Here is a 19,191-nt window from a genome sequence, read left to right as displayed (position 1 = left end):
ACAACAAAACATATGGACAGGTGTCAAGTCATCAGAATAAATAGAAATAAAGCTAGATGCACACCATTAACAAAAGAAATAAAATAGCAAATATGTACAAGTAAAATAACTAGCGCAATAAATCTATACAAACATATTCATTCAATCGTATTTATTGAGCGCTTACTGTGTGCAGAGCACTGTACTAAGCGCTTGGGAAGTACAAATCGGTAACATATAGAGACGGTCCCTACCCAACAATGGGCTCACAGTCTAGAAGGGGGAGACAGACAACAAAACATATGGACAGGTGTCAAGTCATCAGAATAAATAGAAATAAAGCTAGATGCACACCATTAGCAAAATAAATAAAATAGCAAATATGTACAAGTGAAATAACTAGCACAATAAATCTGTACAGACATATTCATTCATTCAATTGTATTTATTGAGCGCTTACTGTGGGCAGAGCACTGTACTAAGCGCTTGGGAAGTACAAATCGGTAACATATAGAGACAGTCCCTACCCAACAATGGGCTCACAGTCTAGAATGGGGAGACAGACAACAAAACATATGGACAGGTGTCAAGTCATCAGAATAAATAGAAATAAAGCTAGATGCACACCATTAGCAAAATAAATAAAATAGCAAATATGTACAAGTGAAATAACTAGCGCAATAAATCTGTACAGACATATTCATTCATTCAATCGTATTTATTGAGCGCTTACTGTGGGCAGAGCACTGTACTAAGCGCTTGGGAAGTACAAATCGGTAACATATAGAGACAGTCCCTACCCAACAATGGGCTCACAGTCTAGAATGGGGAGACAGACAACAAAACATATGGACAGGTGTCAAGTCATCAGAATAAATAGAAATAAAGCTAGATGCCCATCATTTGTACTTCCCAAGTGCCTAGTACAGTGCTCTGCACACAGTAAGTGCTCAATAAATACGATTGATGATGATGGTGATGATTAGCAAAATAAATAGAATAGCAAACATGTACAAGTAAACTAACTAGAGTAATAAATCTGTATAAACATAAACACAGGCGCTGTGGGGAGGGGAATTAGGCAGGGCGGGCGGGGATGGGGAGAAGGAGAGGAAAAAAGCAATAAATATGATTGACTGTATAAGTGATGGCGGCGGCGGTTATGGATCGCCACCCGGCTAAAGAATTAGTCAAAACAGCATGTGACTATTAAAAGTTTTAATGGTTTGTGGGTGAGATCGAATAGGGGGTAACACAACCGAGGGACTCCTTTCCTTGAGGAAGAGGCGTCCCGAGTGCCCGATGGAACAAGCTTATATACTTTTAGACTGTGAGCCCAATGTCGGGTAGGGACTGTCTCTATATGTTGCCAATCATCATCATCATCATCAATCGTATTTATTGAGCGTTTACTATGTGCAGAGCACTGTACTAAGCGCTTGGGAAGTACAAATTGGTAACACATAGAGACAGTCCCTACCCAACAGTGGGCTCACAGTCTGAAAGGGGGAGACAGAAAACAAAACCAAACGTACCAACAAAATAAAATAAATTTGTACTTCCCAAACGCTTAGTACAGTGCTCTGCACATAGTAAGCGCTCAATAAATACGATTGATGATGATGTTGATGTTGATACTTTCTGGTTGCTGATCACGGTGATGGGTGCAGAATTGGCGCAGCAGGGACTGGATTAGTGCAGATTTGGTGCAGGGCTGGGCCGTGTCCGTCTCCTCATTTGGTTTGGTTCCCCGGGACCAATGTAACGTATGTAAAGATGTTTTGTGTATATAGTAATGATGTAGTATACAGCTATAATTCTATTTATTCTGATAGTATTGACACCTGTCTACTTATTTTGTTGTGTGTCTCCCCCTCCTAGACTGTGAGCCCGTTGTTGGGTAGGGACTGTCTTGGTGTGTTGACAATTTGTACTTCCCAAGCGCTTAGTACAGTGCTCCACGCACAGTAAGCACTCAGTAAATATGATTGAATGAATGAGCCCACTGTTGGGTAGGGACTGTATATGTTGCCAACTTGTACTTCCCAAGTGCTTAGTACAGTGCTCTGCACACAGTAAGCACTCAATAAATATGATTGATTGATTGATTGATTGATTGAATGAATGACCCGGCCAATGGGCCGCAGGGTCTAAGGCCTATTCCAAACATGGCAACAGGACCGCCTACGCTCAAACAATGTCTACAACTTTCCATGGTGCACGGGGCTGAAACAGCATGTGACTCCAACGTGACCCTACCATCATCATCATCAATCGTATTTATTGAGCGCTTACTGTGTGCAGAGCACTGTGCTAAGCGCTTGGGAAGTAGTACAGTGCTGTGCACACAGTAAGCGCTCAGTAAATATGATTGAATGAATGAGGGGTGTGGGAGGGTAGTGACTCCAACGTGACCCCATCATAAGCAGTTAGTACAGTGCTGTGCACACAGTAAGCGCTCAGTAAATATGATTGAATGAATGAGGGGGGGTGGGAGGGTAGTGACTCCAACGTGACCCCATCATAAGCACTTAGTACAGTGCTGTGCACACAGTAAGTGCTCAGTAAATATGATTGAATGAATGGCGGAGGGGTGGGAGGGTAGTGATTCCAACGTGACCCCATCATAAGCACTTAGTACAGTGCTGTGCACACAGTAAGCGCTCAGTAAATATGATTGAATGAATGGGGGGGGAGAGTAGTGACTCCAACGTGACCCCATCATAAGCACTTAGTACAGTGTTCTGCACACAGTAAGTGCTCAGTAAATATGATTGAATGAATGGGGGTGGGTGGGAGGGTAGTGACTCCAACGTGACCCCATCATAAGCACTTAGTACAGTGCTCTGCACCCAGTAAGCGCTCAGTAAATATGATTGAATCAATCAATCGTATTTATTGAGCGCTTACTGTGTGCAGAGCACTGTACTAAGCACTTGGGAAGTACAAGCTGGCAACATATAGAGACGGTCCCTACCCAACAGTGGGCTCACAGTAAGCGCTCGGTAAATATGATTGAATGAATGAGGGGGGGGTGGGAGGGTAGTACCTAAGTGCTTAGTGGGTGGGAGAGAAGAGTTAAGATGCTTTGCACATAGTAAGCGCTTAATAAATGCCATTATATTATTTATTTATTTAACGAAACAACTGTCTTTTAAATTACAAAGGGTTTTTTTTTTTTTTTTGGAAGAGGATATTGACGAGGGTGGAAGGCTGAGGCACCATCTAGTCTGCACCCATTCTTCCCGCCCCCGGGGCGGCTGCTTCTGCAAAATGAGGGAGGGGAAGCAGAGGAAGAGGCAGGTGTGGTCTCTAAGTAGCCCCAGCTCCCATCAGGACTGGTCTGCTTTCTTTTTGGGCCTGCTGCTAACATCTGAGCCTCCAGGACTGGGAGCCCACTGTTGGGTAGGGACCGTCTCCCTATGTTGCCAACTTGTACTTCCCAAGCGCTCAGTACAGCGCTCTGCACACAGTAAGCGCTCAATAAATACGATTGATGGTTGATGATGATGACCGTCTCCCTGTGTTGCCAACTTGTACTTCCCAAGCGCTCAGTACAGTGCCCTGCACACAGTAAGCGCTCAATAAATACGATCGATGGTTGATGATGATGACAGTCTCCCTGTGTTGCCAACTTGTACTTCCCAAGCGCTCAGTACAGTGCTCTGCACACAGTAAGCGCTCAATAATTACGGTTGATGATGATGACCGTCTCCCTGTGTTGCCAACTTGTACTTCCCAAGCGCTCAGTACAGTGCTCTGCACACAGTAAGCGCTCAATAATTACGGTTGATGATGATGACCGTCTCCCTGTGTTGCCAACTTGTACTTCCCAAGCGCTCAGTACAGCGCTCTGTACACAGTAAGCGCTCAATAAATACGGTTGATGGTTGATGAGGATGACCGTCTCCCTGTGTTGCCAACTTGTACTTCCCAAGCGCTCAGTACAGTGCTCTGCACACAGTAAGCGCTCAATAATTACGGTTGATGATGATGACCGTCTCCCTGTGTTGCCAACTTGTACTTCCCAAGAGCTCAGTACAGGGCTCTGCACACAGTAAGCGCTCAATAAATACGGTTGATGATGATGACCGTCTCCCTGTGTTGCCAACTTGTACTTCCCAAGCGCTCAGTACAGCGCTCTGCACACAGTAAGCGCTCAATAAATACGGTTGATGATGATGACCGTCTCCCTGTGTTGCCAACTTGTACTTCCCAAGCGCTCAGTACAGCGCTCTGCACACAGTAAGCGCTCAATAAATACGGTTGATGGTTGATGAGGATGACCGTCTCCCTGTGTTGCCAACTTGTACTTCCCAAGCGCTCAGTACAGTGCTCTGCACACAGTAAGCGCTCAATAATTACGGTTGATGATGATGACCGTCTCCCTGTGTTGCCAACTTGTACTTCCCAAGAGCTCAGTACAGGGCTCTGCACACAGTAAGCGCTCAATAAATACGGTTGATGATGATGACCGTCTCCCTGTGTTGCCAACTTGTACTTCCCAAGCGCTCAGTACAGCGCTCTGCACACAGTAAGCGCTCAATAAATACGGTTGATGATGATGACCGTCTCCCTGTGTTGCCAACTTGTACTTCCCAAGCGCTCAGTACAGCGCTCTGCACACAGTAAGCGCTCAATAAATACGGTTGATGATGATGACCGTCTCCCTGTGTTCCCAACTTGTACTTCCCAAGCGCTCAGTACAGTGCCCTGCACACAGTAAGCGCTCAATAAATACGATCGATGGTTGATGATGATGACAGTCTCCCTGTGTTGCCAACTTGTACTTCCCAAGCGCTCAGTACAGTGCTCTGCACACAGTAAGCGCTCAATAATTACGGTTGATGATGATGACCGTCTCCCTGTGTTGCCAACTTGTACTTCCCAAGCGCTCAGGACAGCGCTCTGCACACAGCAAGCGCTCAATAAATACGGTCGATGGTTGATGACGATGACCGTCTCCCTGTGTTGCCAACTTGTACTTCCCAAGAGCTCAGTACAGTGCCCTGCACACAGTAAGCGCTCAATAAATACGGTTGATGATGATGACCGTCTCCCTGTGTTGCCAACTTGTACTTCCCAAGCGCTCAGTACAGCGCTCTGCACACAGTAAGCGCTCAATAATTACGATCGATGGTTGATGATGATGACAGTCTCCCCGTGTTGCCAACTTGTACTTCCCAAGCGCTCAGGACAGCGCTCTGCACACAGGAAGCGCTCAATAAATACGGTTGAATGAATGAATGAGGAGGCGGGAGGAGGAAGAGGAGGAGCATCCCTGGGCCTGCCTGCAGACTGCAAAATCTACCCGCGGGAGAAACTGTGGGCTTGTAGCCACACCAGCCCTGGGCCTGGATGCCTTTAGGGGCCCAAGTGTCCCAAGAAGTAGCTCCTACATTCTGGACGACTCCACCCTTCGTGGGGGGCCTCTCTGCTCCTCCTACAGCGCTCCCACTCTGCACCCACATAGACACAAACTGTTCCTTCAACCCTGGAAGGAGTGGGAGCTTCCTCCCTGATTCCCTCCAGGCTAAGGCTTCAGGTCAGTTTTCTGGGGGGTTGAACTAGGGGGTGGGAGGGACCCTGCCTCACTTTCCCTGGCTGCCCCTCCCAGCTGGGGACCCCAGAGCCTGCAGGAGGAAAGAGCCCCACCCCACCCTGCTCCATGGGGAACCCCGGGGACAGGGGGAGTCCTCTGGGAATAATAATAATAATAATAATAATAATAATGATAATGATGATGATAATAATAATGGTATTTATTAAGCGCTTACTATGTGCAAAGCACTGTTCTAAGCGCTGGGGAGGTTGCAAGGTGATCGGGTTGTCCCACAGGGGGCTCACAGTCTTCATCCCCGAGAAGCAGCATGGCTCAGTGGAAAGAGCGCGGGCTTTGGAGTCAGAGGTCATGGGTTCAAATCCCCGCTCTGCCAACTGTCAGCTGTGTGACTTTGGGCAAGCCACTCAACTTCTCTGTGCCTCAGTTACCTCATCTGTAAAATGGGATTAAGACTGTGAGCCCCCCGTGGGACAGCCTGATCACCTCGTTACCTCCCCAGCGCTTAGAACAGTGCTTTGCACATAGTAAGCGCTTAACAAATGCCATAATCATCATCATCATCATCAATCGTATTTATTGAGCGCTTACTATGTGCAGAGCACTGTACTAAGCGCTTGGGAAGTACAAATTGGCAACACATAGAGACAGTCCCTACCCAACAATAATAATAATAATTATTATTATCCCCATTTTACAGATGAGGGAACTGAGGCCCAGAGAAGTTAAGTGACCTGCCCAAGGTCACACAGCTGACAATTGGCAGAGGGGGGTTTGAACCCATGACCTCTGACTCCAAAGCCCGGGCTCTTTCCACTGAGCCACGCTGCTTCTCCCCCTCCCCCTCCCTTTTAGACTGTGAGCCCACTGTTGGGTAGGGACCGTCTCTATATGTTGCCAACTTGTACTTCCCAAGCGCTTAGTCCAGTGCTCTGCACACAGTAAGCACTCAATAAATACGATTGATTGATTGATTGATTGATTCTCTAGGGCTTTTCCATCCCCAGGCCTTGCTTCCCTGCATCAGGTCTGCCCTCTTCGCCACCCACTAAAGGGGCACAGGAAGGGAGAAGCCGTATTGCCCAGTGGCTAGAGCACAGGCCTGGGAGTAAGAGGACCTGAGTTCTAATCTTGGCTCCAACCACTTGTCCGCTGTGTGACTTTGGGCAAGTGACTCGACTTCTCTGTGCCTTGGTTTCCTCCTCTGTAAAATGGGCATTAAATCCTCCTCCCTCCCCCCTAGGCTGTGTTCAACCTGATTCCCTTGTCTCTATCACACTGCTTAGAACAGTGCGTGGCGCACAATAAACACTTAAATACAATAAGTGTGCCTCAGTTCCCTCATCTGTAAAATGGGGATTAAGACTGTGAGCCCCCCATGGGACAACCTGATCACCTTGTAACCTCCCCAGCGCTTAGAACAGTGCTTTGCACATAGTAAGCGCTTAATCAATCAATCAATCAATCAATAAGGGTGGGTTCTAGGAGGCTGGGCCCACATAGTGGATAGAGCACAGGCCTAGGGGGGTCAGAAAGCCATGGGTTCTAATCCCAGCTCCCTCACCTGTCTGCTGTGAGTCCTTGGGCAAGTCAATCAATCAATCAATCAATCAATCAATCGTATTTATTGAGCATTTACTGTGTGCAGAGCACTGTGCTAAGCGCTTGGGAAGTCCAAGTTGGCAACATATAGAGACGGTCCCTACCCACCAGTGGGCTCACAGTCTAGAAGGGGGAGACAGAGAACAAAACCAAAAACATATTAACAAAATAAAATAAATAGAATAGATATGTACAAGTAAAATAAATAAATTAATAGAGTAATAAATACATACAAACATATATACAGGTGCTGTGGGGAAGGGAAGGGGGTAAAGCGGGGGGGGATGGAGAGGGGGAGGAGGGGGAGAGGAAGAAGGGGGCTCAGTCTGGGAAGTCCTTTCACTTCTCTGTGCCTCAGTTACCTCTTCTGTAAAATGGGGATTGAGACTGTGAGCCCATGTGGGACAGATACTTTGTCCAACTTGATTAGCTTGTATCCCCCCCGGGGGTTAATACAGTGCCTGGCGCACAGTAAGCACTTAACAAATACAGCGCGGCTCAGTGGGAAGAGCACGGACTTTGGAGTCAGAGGTCATGGGTTCGAATCCCGACTCTGCCACTGGTTAGCTGTGTGACTTTGGGCAAGTCACTTAACTTCTCTGGGCCTCAGTTACCTTATCTGTAAAATGGGGGTGAAGACCGTGAGCCCCCTGTGGGACCTGATCACCTTGTATGCCCCCAGCGCTTAGAACAGTGCCTTGCACATAGTAAGCGCTTAATAAATGCCATTTAAAAAAAATACCACGGTCATCATCAACTGAGCCCTGTGTGTCCTACAGTCGAGGCCCCCGCCAAGGCTCCTAAGGCCAGGAGCGAGCTGGGCGAACTGTGGTGGCCCCGGGCCCCGAGGAGGAACTGTGGTGGCCGCCCTGGCTGCGGCCGGGGATGGGATGGGGAGGGGGCTGGCCCAACTTGCTCCTGGCCACGGCCTAGAGGAGCCCCACTGGAGGCTGGATAATAATAATAATAATAATAATGTTGGCATTTGTTAAGCGCTTACTATGTGCAAAGCACTGTTCTAAGCGCTGGGGGGGATACAAAGTGATCAGCTTGTCCCGTGTGGGGCTCACAGTCTTCATCCCCATTTTACAGGTGAGGTAACTGAGGCTCAGAGAAGTTAAGTGACTTGCCCAAAGTCACACAGCAGACAGGTGGCGGAGCTGGGATTCGAACCCATGACCTCTGACTCCATCATCATCATCAATCATATTTATTGAGCGCTTACTGTGTGCAGAGCACTGGACTAAGCGTTTGGGAAGTAGAAATTGGCAACGTATAGAGACAGTCCCAAAGCCCGGGCTCTTTCCTCTGAGCCACGCTGCTTCTCTGCATAGATAGATACAAGGGAATCGGGTTGAACACAGTCTAGGTGGGAGGGAGGAGGATTTAATACCCATTTTACAGCTGAGGAAACCGAGGCACAGGGAAGTCGAGTCACTTGCCCAAAGTCACATAGCACCCAAGCGCTTAGTACAGTGCTCTGCACACAATAAGCACTCAATAAATACGATTGAATGAATGAATAGCAGAGAAGTGGTTAGAGGCAGGATTAGAACTCAGGTCCTCTTGCTCCCAGGCCTGTGCTCTATCCACTAGGCTACGTTGCTTCTCCCTCCTCCTGCCCCCAGCAGCCTCCACTGGCAAGCATCCTGGCCCAGTGGCTAGAGCGCGAGCCTGGGAATTGGAAGGTCATGGGTTCTAATCCCTCCTCCATCGCTTGTCTGCTGTGTGACTTTGCGCAACTCATTTTACTTCTCTGGGCCTCAGTTACTTCATCTATAAAATGGGGATTAAGACTGCGAGCCCCATGTGGGACAGGGGCTGTGTCCAACCTGATTAGCTCGTATCTACCTCACTGCTTAGAACAGTGCTTGGCACGGCGTAAAGGCTTAACAAATACCATAATTATTATTAGTATTAATCATGGCATTTATTAAGCGTGCGAAGCACTGTTCTGAGCGCTGGGGAGGGTACAAGGTGATCAGGTTGTCCCATGGGGGGCTCACAGTCTTAATCTCCATTTTACAGACGAGGGAACTGAGGCCCAGAGAAGTTAAGCGACCTGCCCAAAGTCACGCAGCTGATAATTGGTGAAGCCGGGATTTGAACCCGTGACCTCTGACTCCAAAGCCCGTGCTCTTTTCCACTGAGCCACGCTGCTTCTCATTATGTCATTATAATGATTCATTATTCTCATTATTAGTGCTTTGCACATAGTAAGCGCTTAATAAATGCCATTATAAAAAAAAAAGTCCTGTGGGGCTGGGACAGGGGGATGAATAAAGGGAGCAAGTCAGGGCGACGCAGAAGATAGAGGAAGGAGTGGGAAAGGAGGGCTTAGTCAGGGAAGGCCTCTTGGATAAAACTTTGAACGGAGGAAAAGTAATTTTTTTTTTAATGGCATTTGTTATAAGCGCTTACTGTGTGCAAAGCACCGTTCTAAGCGCTGGATAATGATGCTACTTGTTAAGCGCTATGTGCCAAACCCTGTTTTAAGTTCTGGGGCCGGGGGGGATACAAGGTAATGAGGTTGTCCCACGTGGGGCTCACAGTCTTAATTCCCATTTTATAGGTGAGGTAACTGAGGCCCAGAGAAGTGAAGTGACTCGCCCAGAGTCACACAGCTGACAAGTGGCGGAACTGGGATTAGAACCCATGACCTCTGTCTCCCAAGCCCGGGCTCTGGCCACTGAGCCACGCTAATTGTCTGTTGGGAGGAGGATGAGGGGGGAGGATGGTCCTATGCCCAGACGTAGGTCTGGTTGTGGCAAGTTTGTGTTGGCCACTGGGAGCTCGAGGGGTGGGAATCTGTTGGGCTCTGGGAGACATGGGAGAAAGTCTTGGCTGGATTCCTGGTCAGAATCCAGTGGCTCAGTGGAAAAGAGCCCAGGCTTTGGAGTCAGAGGTCATGGGTTCGAATCCCGGCTCTGCCAATTGTCAGCTGGGTGACTTTGGGCGAGTCACTTCACTTCTCTGGGCCCCAGTGACCTCATCTGTAAAATGCGGATGAAGGCTGTGAGCCCCATGGGGGACAACCTGATCACCTTGTAACCTCCCCAGCGCTTAGAACAGTGCTCTGCACATAGTAAGGGCTTAATAAACGCCATCGTTAGTGTACAAAGCACTTGGGAGAGCATAGCTCAGTGGAAAGAGCACGGGGTTTGGAGTCAGTTGCCATCTTATGTGCACATATTTTCTCTCTGATCTCCCATCATCGTGTCTCTCCCCACTTCGATTCATACTTCATGCCGCTTCCCGGATTGTCTTTGTCCAGAAACGCTCTGGGCATGTTACTCCCCTCCTCCAAAATCTCCAGTGGCTACCAATCAATCTGCGCATCAGGCAGAAACTCCTCACCCTGGGCTTCAAGGCTGTCCATCCCCTCGCCCCCTCCTACCTCACCTCCCTTCTCTCCTTCTCCAGCCCAGCCTGCACCCTCCGCTCCTCTGCCGCTAATCTCCTCACCGTGCCTCGTTCTCGCCTGTCCCGCCATCGACCTCCGGCCCACATCCTCCCCCGGGCCTGGAATGCCCTCCCTCTGCCCCTCCGCCAAGTTAGCTCTCTTCCTCCCTTCAAGGCCCTACTGAGAGCTCACCTCCTCCAGGAGGCCTTCCCACACTGAGCCCCTTCCTTCCTCTCCCCCTCGCCCCCTCTCCATCCCCCCATCTTACCTCCTTCCCTTCCCCACAGCACCTGTATATATGTATATATGTTTGTACATATTTATTACTCTTTATTTATTTATTTATTTTACTTGTACATATCTAGTCTATTTATTTTATTTTGTTAGTATGTTTGGTTTTGTTCTCTGTCTCCCCCTTTTAGACTGTGAGCCCACTGTTGGGTAGGGACTGACTCTATATGTTGCCAATTTGTGCTTCCCAAGCGCTTAGTACAGTGCTCTGCACACAGTAAGCACTCAATAAATACGATTGATGATGATAATGGCCACCTTTCAAGTAATCCATCCTCCAGCTCCAGGGAGCACTTTCACGGCCAAGACTGCAAGCGCTTCTTCTTCCCCACCTCCCTCTCCTCCATTCCCCCCGCCTCGGCTTTCTAGAGTAAGAGCATATTATTATTATTTTTACTACTAATAATAACATTCATAGAGGGATTAATATGTGCCAAACACCATACTGAGAGCTGGGTAGATTCAAGATTATCAGGTTGAACACAGTCCCTGTTCCGTGTGGGGCTCACTGTGTGCGTAAGAAGGAGAACAGGTATTTATCCCCATTTTAGAGGTGAGGAAAATGAGACACAGAGAAGAAGAAGAAGAATGATGACATTTGTTAAGCACTTACTATGTGCTAAGCACTGTTCTGAGCGTGGGAAAGATACAAGGTGATTAGGGTGTCCCACGTGGGGCTCCCAGTCTTCATCCCCCTTTTCCAGATGAGGTAATTGAGGCCCAGAGAAGTGAAGTGACTTGCCCAAAGTCACACAGCTGACAATTGGCAGAGCCGGGATTTGAACCCATGACCTCTGACTCCCAAGCCCCTGCTCTTTCCACTGAGCCATGCTCCTTCTCTAAGAGAAGTGACTTGCCCAAGGTCACACAGAGGGCAAGTGGCGGAGTCAGGATTAGAACCCAGGTCCTCCATCCCCCAAGCTTGGCTCTTTCCAGTAGGCCATGTACCCTCTGGCGCGGGGAGGGGTCTGTCCGGTCAGAAGATGATCAATCAATCAATCAATCAATCGTATTTATTGAGCGCTTACTGTGTGCAGAGCACTGTACTAAGTGCTTGGGAAGTACAAGTTGGCAACATATAGAGACGGTCCCTACCCAACAGTGGGCTCACAGTCTAGAAGGGGGAGACAGAGAACAACACCAAACATACTAACAAAATAAAATAAATAGAATAGATATGTACAAGTAAAGTACAATCCAACAACAGATGATGTTAGTAGTGTTGGAATCGAAGCCCTATGGAGCTGTCTTACCTCCTTCCCTGCCCCACAGCACCTGTATATATGTATATATGTTTGTACATATTTATTACTCGATTTATTTATTTATTTTACTTGTACATATCTATTCTATTTATTTTATTTTGTCAATACGTTTGGTTTTGTTCTCTGTCTCCCCCTTCTAGACTGTGAGCCCACTGTTGGGTAGGGACTGCCTCTACATGTTGCCAACTTGTACCTCCCAAGCGCTTAGTCCAGTGCTCTGCGCACAGTAAGCGCTCCATAAATCATCATCAATCGTATTTATTGAGCGCATACTGTGTGCAGAGCACTGGACTAAGCGCTCTGGAAGTACAATTTGGCAACGTATAGAGACAGTCCCTACCCAATAGTGGGCTCACAGTCTAAAAGATAAATACGATTGATTGATTGATTGATGGTTCCATTCACCTGAGAGCGCATGTGTGGTTCAGAGGGCCAACGGGGGACCCACGGTCCCAACCTCATCGTGCCCACGAGAAGGCCGTCCTGTTTCGGGGCATCGTTGTATGTGATGTTTGCGGCACCCGGACCGTTTTCTCTTTTGCCTCCTTGCTTGTCTCCCGTCAGGTGACTGAGATGCTGCCCCAGAGGAAGCACTGGCACTCCATGGGGAAGGGCCTGGTCCTCGGGGTCCTGCTGACCAGCTTCATGCTGCTGCTCTACTCCTACGCTGCCCCACCCCTGAACGTCGGCGTGGCCGAGTGAGTCCGTCTGGCCCCAGAGAAGGGGTGGGGGGAGATGGGGACGCTTTGGCTGGGAGATTTGGAAGAGTGGGGGTGAAATGAGGGCTCTGGAGCAGGCTTGGATGGGGCCGTTCGGGGTGAAGCCATCATGGGTTCCAATCCCGGCTCCTCCACCTGTCTGCTGTGCAAGTGAGCAAGTCACTTCACTTCTCTGTGCCTCAGTTGTCTCATCTGTAAAATGGAGATTGAGACCGTGAGCCCATTGTTGGGTAGGGACCGTCTCTATATGTTGCCAGCTTGTACTCCCCAAGTGCTTAGTACAGTGCTCTGCCCACAGAAAGCGCTCAATAAATACGATTGAATGAATGAATGAATGGGACAGGGACTGTATCCAACCTGATTAGCCTGTATCCACTCCAGCGCTTAGAAATAATAATAATGGTATTTGTTAAGTGTTTACTAGGTGCTAAGCACTGTTCATTAATTCATTCATTCAATCGTATTTATTGAGCGCTTACTGTGTGCAGAGCACTGTACTAAGCGCTTGGGAAGTACAAGTTGGCAACATGTAGAGACGGTCCCTGTTCTAAGCACTGGAGAGGTTACAAGGTGATCAGGTTGTCCCACGGGGGCTCACAGTTTTAATCCCCCTTCTAGACTGTGAGCCTAGGGTAGGGACCGTCTCTATATGTTGCCAACTTGTACTTCCCAAGCGCTTAGTACAGTGCTCTGCACACAGTAAGCGCTCAATAAATACGATTGAATGAATGAATGAATCCCCATTTTACCGATGAGGTACCTGAGGCCCAGAGAAGTTAAGTTACTTGCACGAAGTCACAGAGCTGACAGTCGGCGGAGCCGGAAATTGAACCCATGACCTCTGACTCTAAAGCCTGGGCTCTTTCCACTGAGCCACGCTGTACGGTGCCTGGCACATAGAAAGCACTTACAAATACCATGATTATTATTGTTCTTCTTATTATTATCTGCCTAGTCTTAACGCTGTCAGTCCTTCTCCCTTCCCAGCAACCAAGAATCCATCGGCTCTCTAGAATCCCCTTATTTGGTACCTCTGGCCAGAGACCTGCTCACTGGGAGTTCCCAGATTCCTTGATGTTATATTCTAGTTATATGGCTCACTTCGTCCAGAGCCATGCCAGCCCTTCCTGATTCTAATAGTTCATTAATAATAATAATAATAATATTGGTATTTGTTAAACCCTTACTATGTGCCAGGCGCTGTACTAAGTGCTGGGGTAGATACAAGACCATCGGGTTGGACACAGCCCCTGTCCCATATAGGGCTCGCAGTCTTAACTCCCATTTTCCAGGTGAGGTAACTGAGGCCCAGAGGAGTGAAGTGACTTGCCCAAGGTCACACAGCAGACATGCGGCAGTACCGGGATTAGATTCTGCAGTGGCATCAGCGGGGAGGAGGTTGGGGGGCAGGGAGAGGTATGTGCCCCCGGGCATGTTCACCCATCCTCCATGCCTGCCCACCCTTCTGCCTTATTGAAGTTCCCCTGGCCACTGGCACAGTGGATAGTAGAGAAACAGCATGGCTCAGTGGATAGAGCCCAGGCCTGGGAGTTGGAAGGACCTGGGTTCTATTCCCGGCCCCGCCTCTTGTCTGCCGTGTGATCTGGGGCAAGTCACTTCCCTCCTCTGGGTCTCAGTTCCCTCACCTGTAAAATGGGGATTAAGTCCGTGAGCCCTAGGTGGGACGGGGACCGACTAGCTTGTATCTCCCCCAGCGCTTAGAACAATGCCCGGCACCTAGTAAGCGCTTAACAGATACCACAGTCATTACCGTTATGATTAGCCACTGCCCCACGGAGGCTCCTGCTGCCTCCCATGCGTCCCTGGCCGTGCCCCCTTGGGAGAGGAGGGGATCCTTCCCCAACCACCGGCCCGGCTCTGCCCCGGCCGCTTCGGTTCCCCGGGATTCCCCGGGCTCGGGTGGGGAGCCTGCCTCCCGGGCAGCCCTTATTCATCCATTCATTCAATCGTATTTATCGCGCGCCTACTGTGTGCAGAGCACTGTACTAAGCGCTTGGGAAGTACAAGTCGGCAACATATAGAGACGGTCCCTACCCAACAACGGGCTCACAGTCTAGAAGTGGAGACAGACAACAAAACAAAACACGTGGACAGGTGTCAAGTCATCAGAATAAATAGAATTAAAGCTAGATGCGCTCCCTCTTTCTTCCCTCCCCGGCAGGAGCGTCTCCGCGTCCCCCTCTTGCCCTTCGTCGCCGGCCCGGCCGCCGGCCAACGCCACCGGCCGCTCCTGCCGGCCGAAGCTGGACGTCGTGTTCATGAAGACGCACAAGACGGCCAGCAGCACCCTCCTGAACATCCTCTTCCGCTTCGGCCAGAAGCACGGCCTCAGGTTCGCCTTCCCCAACGGGCGCAACGACTTCGACTACCCTTCTTTCTTCGAGCGGGCCCAGGTGCGGGATTACCGTCCCGGGGCCTGCTTCAACATCATCTGTAACCACATGCGCTTCTGCTACGACGAGGTGCGGGGGCTGGTGGCCCCGGACGCCGCCTTCGTCACGGTGCTGCGGGACCCGGCCCACCTGTTCGAGTCGTCCTTCCATTACTTCGGGCCGGCGGTGCCCCAGACTTGGAAGCTGGCTGGGGAGGACAAGCTGGCCAACTTCCTGCAGGACCCCCGCCGCGCCTACGACCCCGACGGCTTCAACGCCCACTACCTCCACAACCTGCTCTTCTTCGACCTGGGCTACGACAACGAGCTGGAGCCGGACAGCCCCCGGGTGACCGAGCACATCCTCGAGGTGGAGCGCCGCTTCGGCCTGGTCATGCTGCAGGAGTACTTCGACGAGTCCCTGGTGCTCCTGCGGGACCTGCTCTGCTGGGAGCTGGAGGACGTGCTGTACTTCAAGCTGAACGCCCGCCGGGCCTCGGACGTGCCCCGCCTGTCCGGGGACCTGTACCGCCGGGCCGCCGCCTGGAACGCCCTGGACGCCCGCCTCTACGACCACTTCAACGCCACTTTCTGGCGCAAAGTGGAGGCCTTCGGGTGGGAGCGCATGGCCCGGGAGGTGGCGGCCCTGCGGCGGGAGAACGAGCGCATGCGCGGCATCTGCATCGACGGCGGGCGGGCCGTGGACGCGGCCGCCATCCAGGACTCGTCCATGCAGCCCTGGCAGCCTCTGGGGGCCAAGTCCATCCTCGGCTACAACCTGAAGAAGCGCATCGGCCGGCGCCACCGCCAGCTCTGCCGCAAGATGCTGACCCCCGAGATCCAGTACCTGACCGACCTGGGGGTCAACCTGTGGGTCACCAAGCTGTGGAGCCGCATCAGGGAATTTCTCCGGTGGTGATGCCCGCCCCCGCCCAGACCGGCTTCCGTGGCCCCGGCGGACGGCCGGGCCGCCGGCCTGGGATCTTCGCCGAGATAGAGGTAGGCGAGTGGGAGGGCCTCTGCCCATCTTTCCCTAGAGCCAAGCTTCCCGAAGAGCGGGGGCAACCACCGTTGGCACGGAGCCCCACCTCCCTTCCTGCCTCTGAACTCAGTCAGCCGCCTGCCACGTGCCCTCCTGGGGCATACCGGCGATTCCGGGACGATAGCCCCGAGGCCGTCCGCCGAAGCTGCGGGAAGGACGCCGGGGACCGAGGGGCGGGATGCCTTAACCAAGTTCAGTATTTGACTAATTGTTCGTTTTTATTAAAAAAGTTCTGGGTTTTTTCCCCCCCCTCGCTTATGTTGGGGCCGCCTCAGGAGGAAGGAATGAGAGGTTTGCGTGGTTCCTCGATGTTTGGCAAGGGAGCGGTAAGTCCGGGGAGGAGTGGATGGGGGCGGCCCTGCTGTTTTGGGGACAACTGCCTGGTCTTGGTCAGGGAGAGCCTCAGCGTGGGCATGGCTGGGAGAACTAGTATGGGATATGTTGCCAATTTGTACTTCCCAAGCGCTTAGTACAGTGCTCTGCACATAGTAAGCGCTCAATAAATACGATTGATGATGATGATGATGATGATACAATGGGATATCCTTGACCCTGGGTGGGGACTGGAGGCCGAAGTATGGAAGTGGGCCTGAAAATCAGGGTGTGGGTTACTCCGTGTAATGTGTGCGGGTACGTGTGTGAGCCTCTTTTCGAGCAAAACCCTCGTAAGGAATGCAGCACAAGCAGGCGATAGAAAAATGGACAAACGTTAAGCATAATGGCGCAAAATGTGGCAACCTTTTTGTGTACACAGTGAGGCCAGGACGGAGGGTCCGCAGCGGCCTTTTCAGTCAGAAACGCACTCAGGAGTTGGGGTTCACCATGAGGGTGTCTTCTTCGAGGCCGAAGTGCAACAGTGTATGTGTGAGAGTGAGCACGAGAGACAGGCAGAGGCACCAATGCTGATCCTGTGTATTGGCTCTCAGGATATTAATCGATCAGTCAATCGGTGGTATTTAATCATTCATTCAATCATATTTATTGAGCACTGACTGTGTACAGAACATTGTAACAATCAGCAGACACATTCCCAGCCCACAACAAGCTTACAGCCTAGAGGGGGGGATTTATTGAGCTTTTAATGTGTGCAGAACACCTTACTAAGTGCTTGGGAGAGTGCCGTATAATAGAGTTATTAGACACGTTCCTTAACCACAAGGTGATCACATTTAGAGGGGAAGACAGACAATATAAATGCATACATTATGGTTATATACATAAGTTCTGAGGCACTGAGGGTGGGATGAATAAAGGGTTTAAATCCAAGGGAAATAATATGTAGGTGCCTGCTGCACTATACTGTAGGTCCTGGACTCTTTGTGGTTTCAAAAAAAATCTTTAATGGTATTCGTTAAGTGTTTACAATGTACCAGGCACTGTACTAAGCACTGAGGTAGGCCCTCTGCCGTAAGTCAAAACTCACCCATGCTGGGCAGCAGCAGCACGGGAGAGAGTCAAGGACGGAGACTCAAGTATACGCACAGAAGGAGGCAGTGGTAAACCACTTCCATATTTTGACCAAGAAAACTCTATGGATCCAGCCCGTTGTTGGGTAGGGACCGTCTCTGTATGTTGCCAACTTGTACTTCCCAAGCGCTTAGTACACACAGTAAGCGCTCAATAAATACGATTGAATGAATGAAAGAACGATTGCAGATGGAGAGCGGGGCGTTCTGGGAGAGACGTGTCTGTGGTGTCGCTATGAAACAACTCGACGGCATAAGACAAGCCAAGATGTAAGTTAATCAGGTTGGACACAGTCCCTGACCCCACATAGGGCTCACAGTCTTAATCCCCATTTTACAGATAAGGAAACTGAGGCACAGAGAAATTAAGTGACTTGCCCAGGGTGACAGCAGACAAGTGGCAGAGCTGAAATTAGAACACGGGTCCTTCTGACTCTCAGGCTCACGCTCCATCCACTAGGCCAGGCTGCTTTCTCTCTGTTGCCGTGGTGAATGACTTTCATCAATCTGCCTTTCCGAGTCTCTTTGCCACGTTCCTGTTGCGTTGGAGGTGGTCTTGGGGTGGGGTGGGGTGCGGCTGAGAGTGCCAAATCACGGTAAGGGAGTTCCAGGTGTGCGAGGAGTCCAGGTGTTGGGCAGCCTTTGAAAAGTCATCATCATAATAGTAACAATGGTATTTGTTAAGCTGCTTCTCTAGATGTGCGTGGTGCAAGTACGTGATACTTGTAAAGTGCTTACTGCTGCTTGGGAAGCATCATGGCTGGGAAGCAGCATGGCTTAGTGGAAAGAGTCCGGGCTTGGGACTCTGAGGTCACGGGTTCTAATTCTGGCTCCTCCACTTGTCAGCTTTTTGACTTTGGGCATGTCGCTTAACTTCTCTGTGCCTCAGTTACCTCATCTGTAAAATGAGGATGAAGACTGTGAGCCCCACGTGGGGCAACCTGATTACCTTGTATCTACCCCAGCGCTTAGAACAGTGCGTGGGACATAGTAAGCGCTTAACAAATACCATCATCATTATGTGCCACACACTGTCCTAAGCGCTGAGGTGCACACCAGCTAATCAGGTTGGACACAGTCCCTGTCCCACATCTTAATCTCCATTTTACAGATGAGGGAACTGAGGACCAGAGAAGAGAAGTGACTTGTCCCAGGTCACATAGCAGACAAAGGGGGGAGCCGCGATTAGAACCCAGGTCCTTCCGACTCTCAGGCCTGTGCCCTATCCGCTAAGCTGCGCTGCTTCTCAACCCTGTGCACCACAGAAGGTTGATGCGTACCTGTTTCAATAATAATAATAATGGCATTTATTAAGTGCTTACTATGTGCGAAACACTGTGCTAAGCACTGGGGAGGTTACAGGGTGATCAGGTTGCCCCACGGGGGGCTTACAGTCTTAATCCCCATTTTCCAGGTGAGGTAACTGAGGCCCAGAGAAATGAAGTGATTTGCCCAAAGTCACACAGCTGACA

At 50.2% G+C, this 19,191-nt stretch overlaps 1 protein-coding gene across 1 annotated transcript in view; it reads left to right on the top strand.

Moving 5' to 3' along the window:
- GAL3ST1 (galactose-3-O-sulfotransferase 1) overlaps positions 1–16,496 on the top strand; it is a 51,201-nt gene extending 34,705 nt beyond the window's left edge. The window contains exons 3-4 of the mRNA XM_038763114.1: positions 12,665–12,798; positions 15,002–16,496. Of these exons, the coding sequence (XP_038619042.1) occupies positions 12,674–12,798; positions 15,002–16,130 (1,254 nt within the window). The 5' untranslated portion in view covers positions 12,665–12,673 and the 3' untranslated portion in view covers positions 16,131–16,496. The remainder of the gene's footprint in view (positions 1–12,664; positions 12,799–15,001) is intronic.
- Positions 16,497–19,191: the final 2,695 nt, after the last annotated feature.

Source organism: Tachyglossus aculeatus, chromosome 21 (assembly GCF_015852505.1).
Source record: "Tachyglossus aculeatus isolate mTacAcu1 chromosome 21, mTacAcu1.pri, whole genome shotgun sequence".
NCBI classification, from domain to species: Eukaryota; Metazoa; Chordata; class Mammalia; order Monotremata; family Tachyglossidae; genus Tachyglossus; species Tachyglossus aculeatus.
This window is presented reverse-complemented; position numbering and strand designations above follow the sequence as displayed.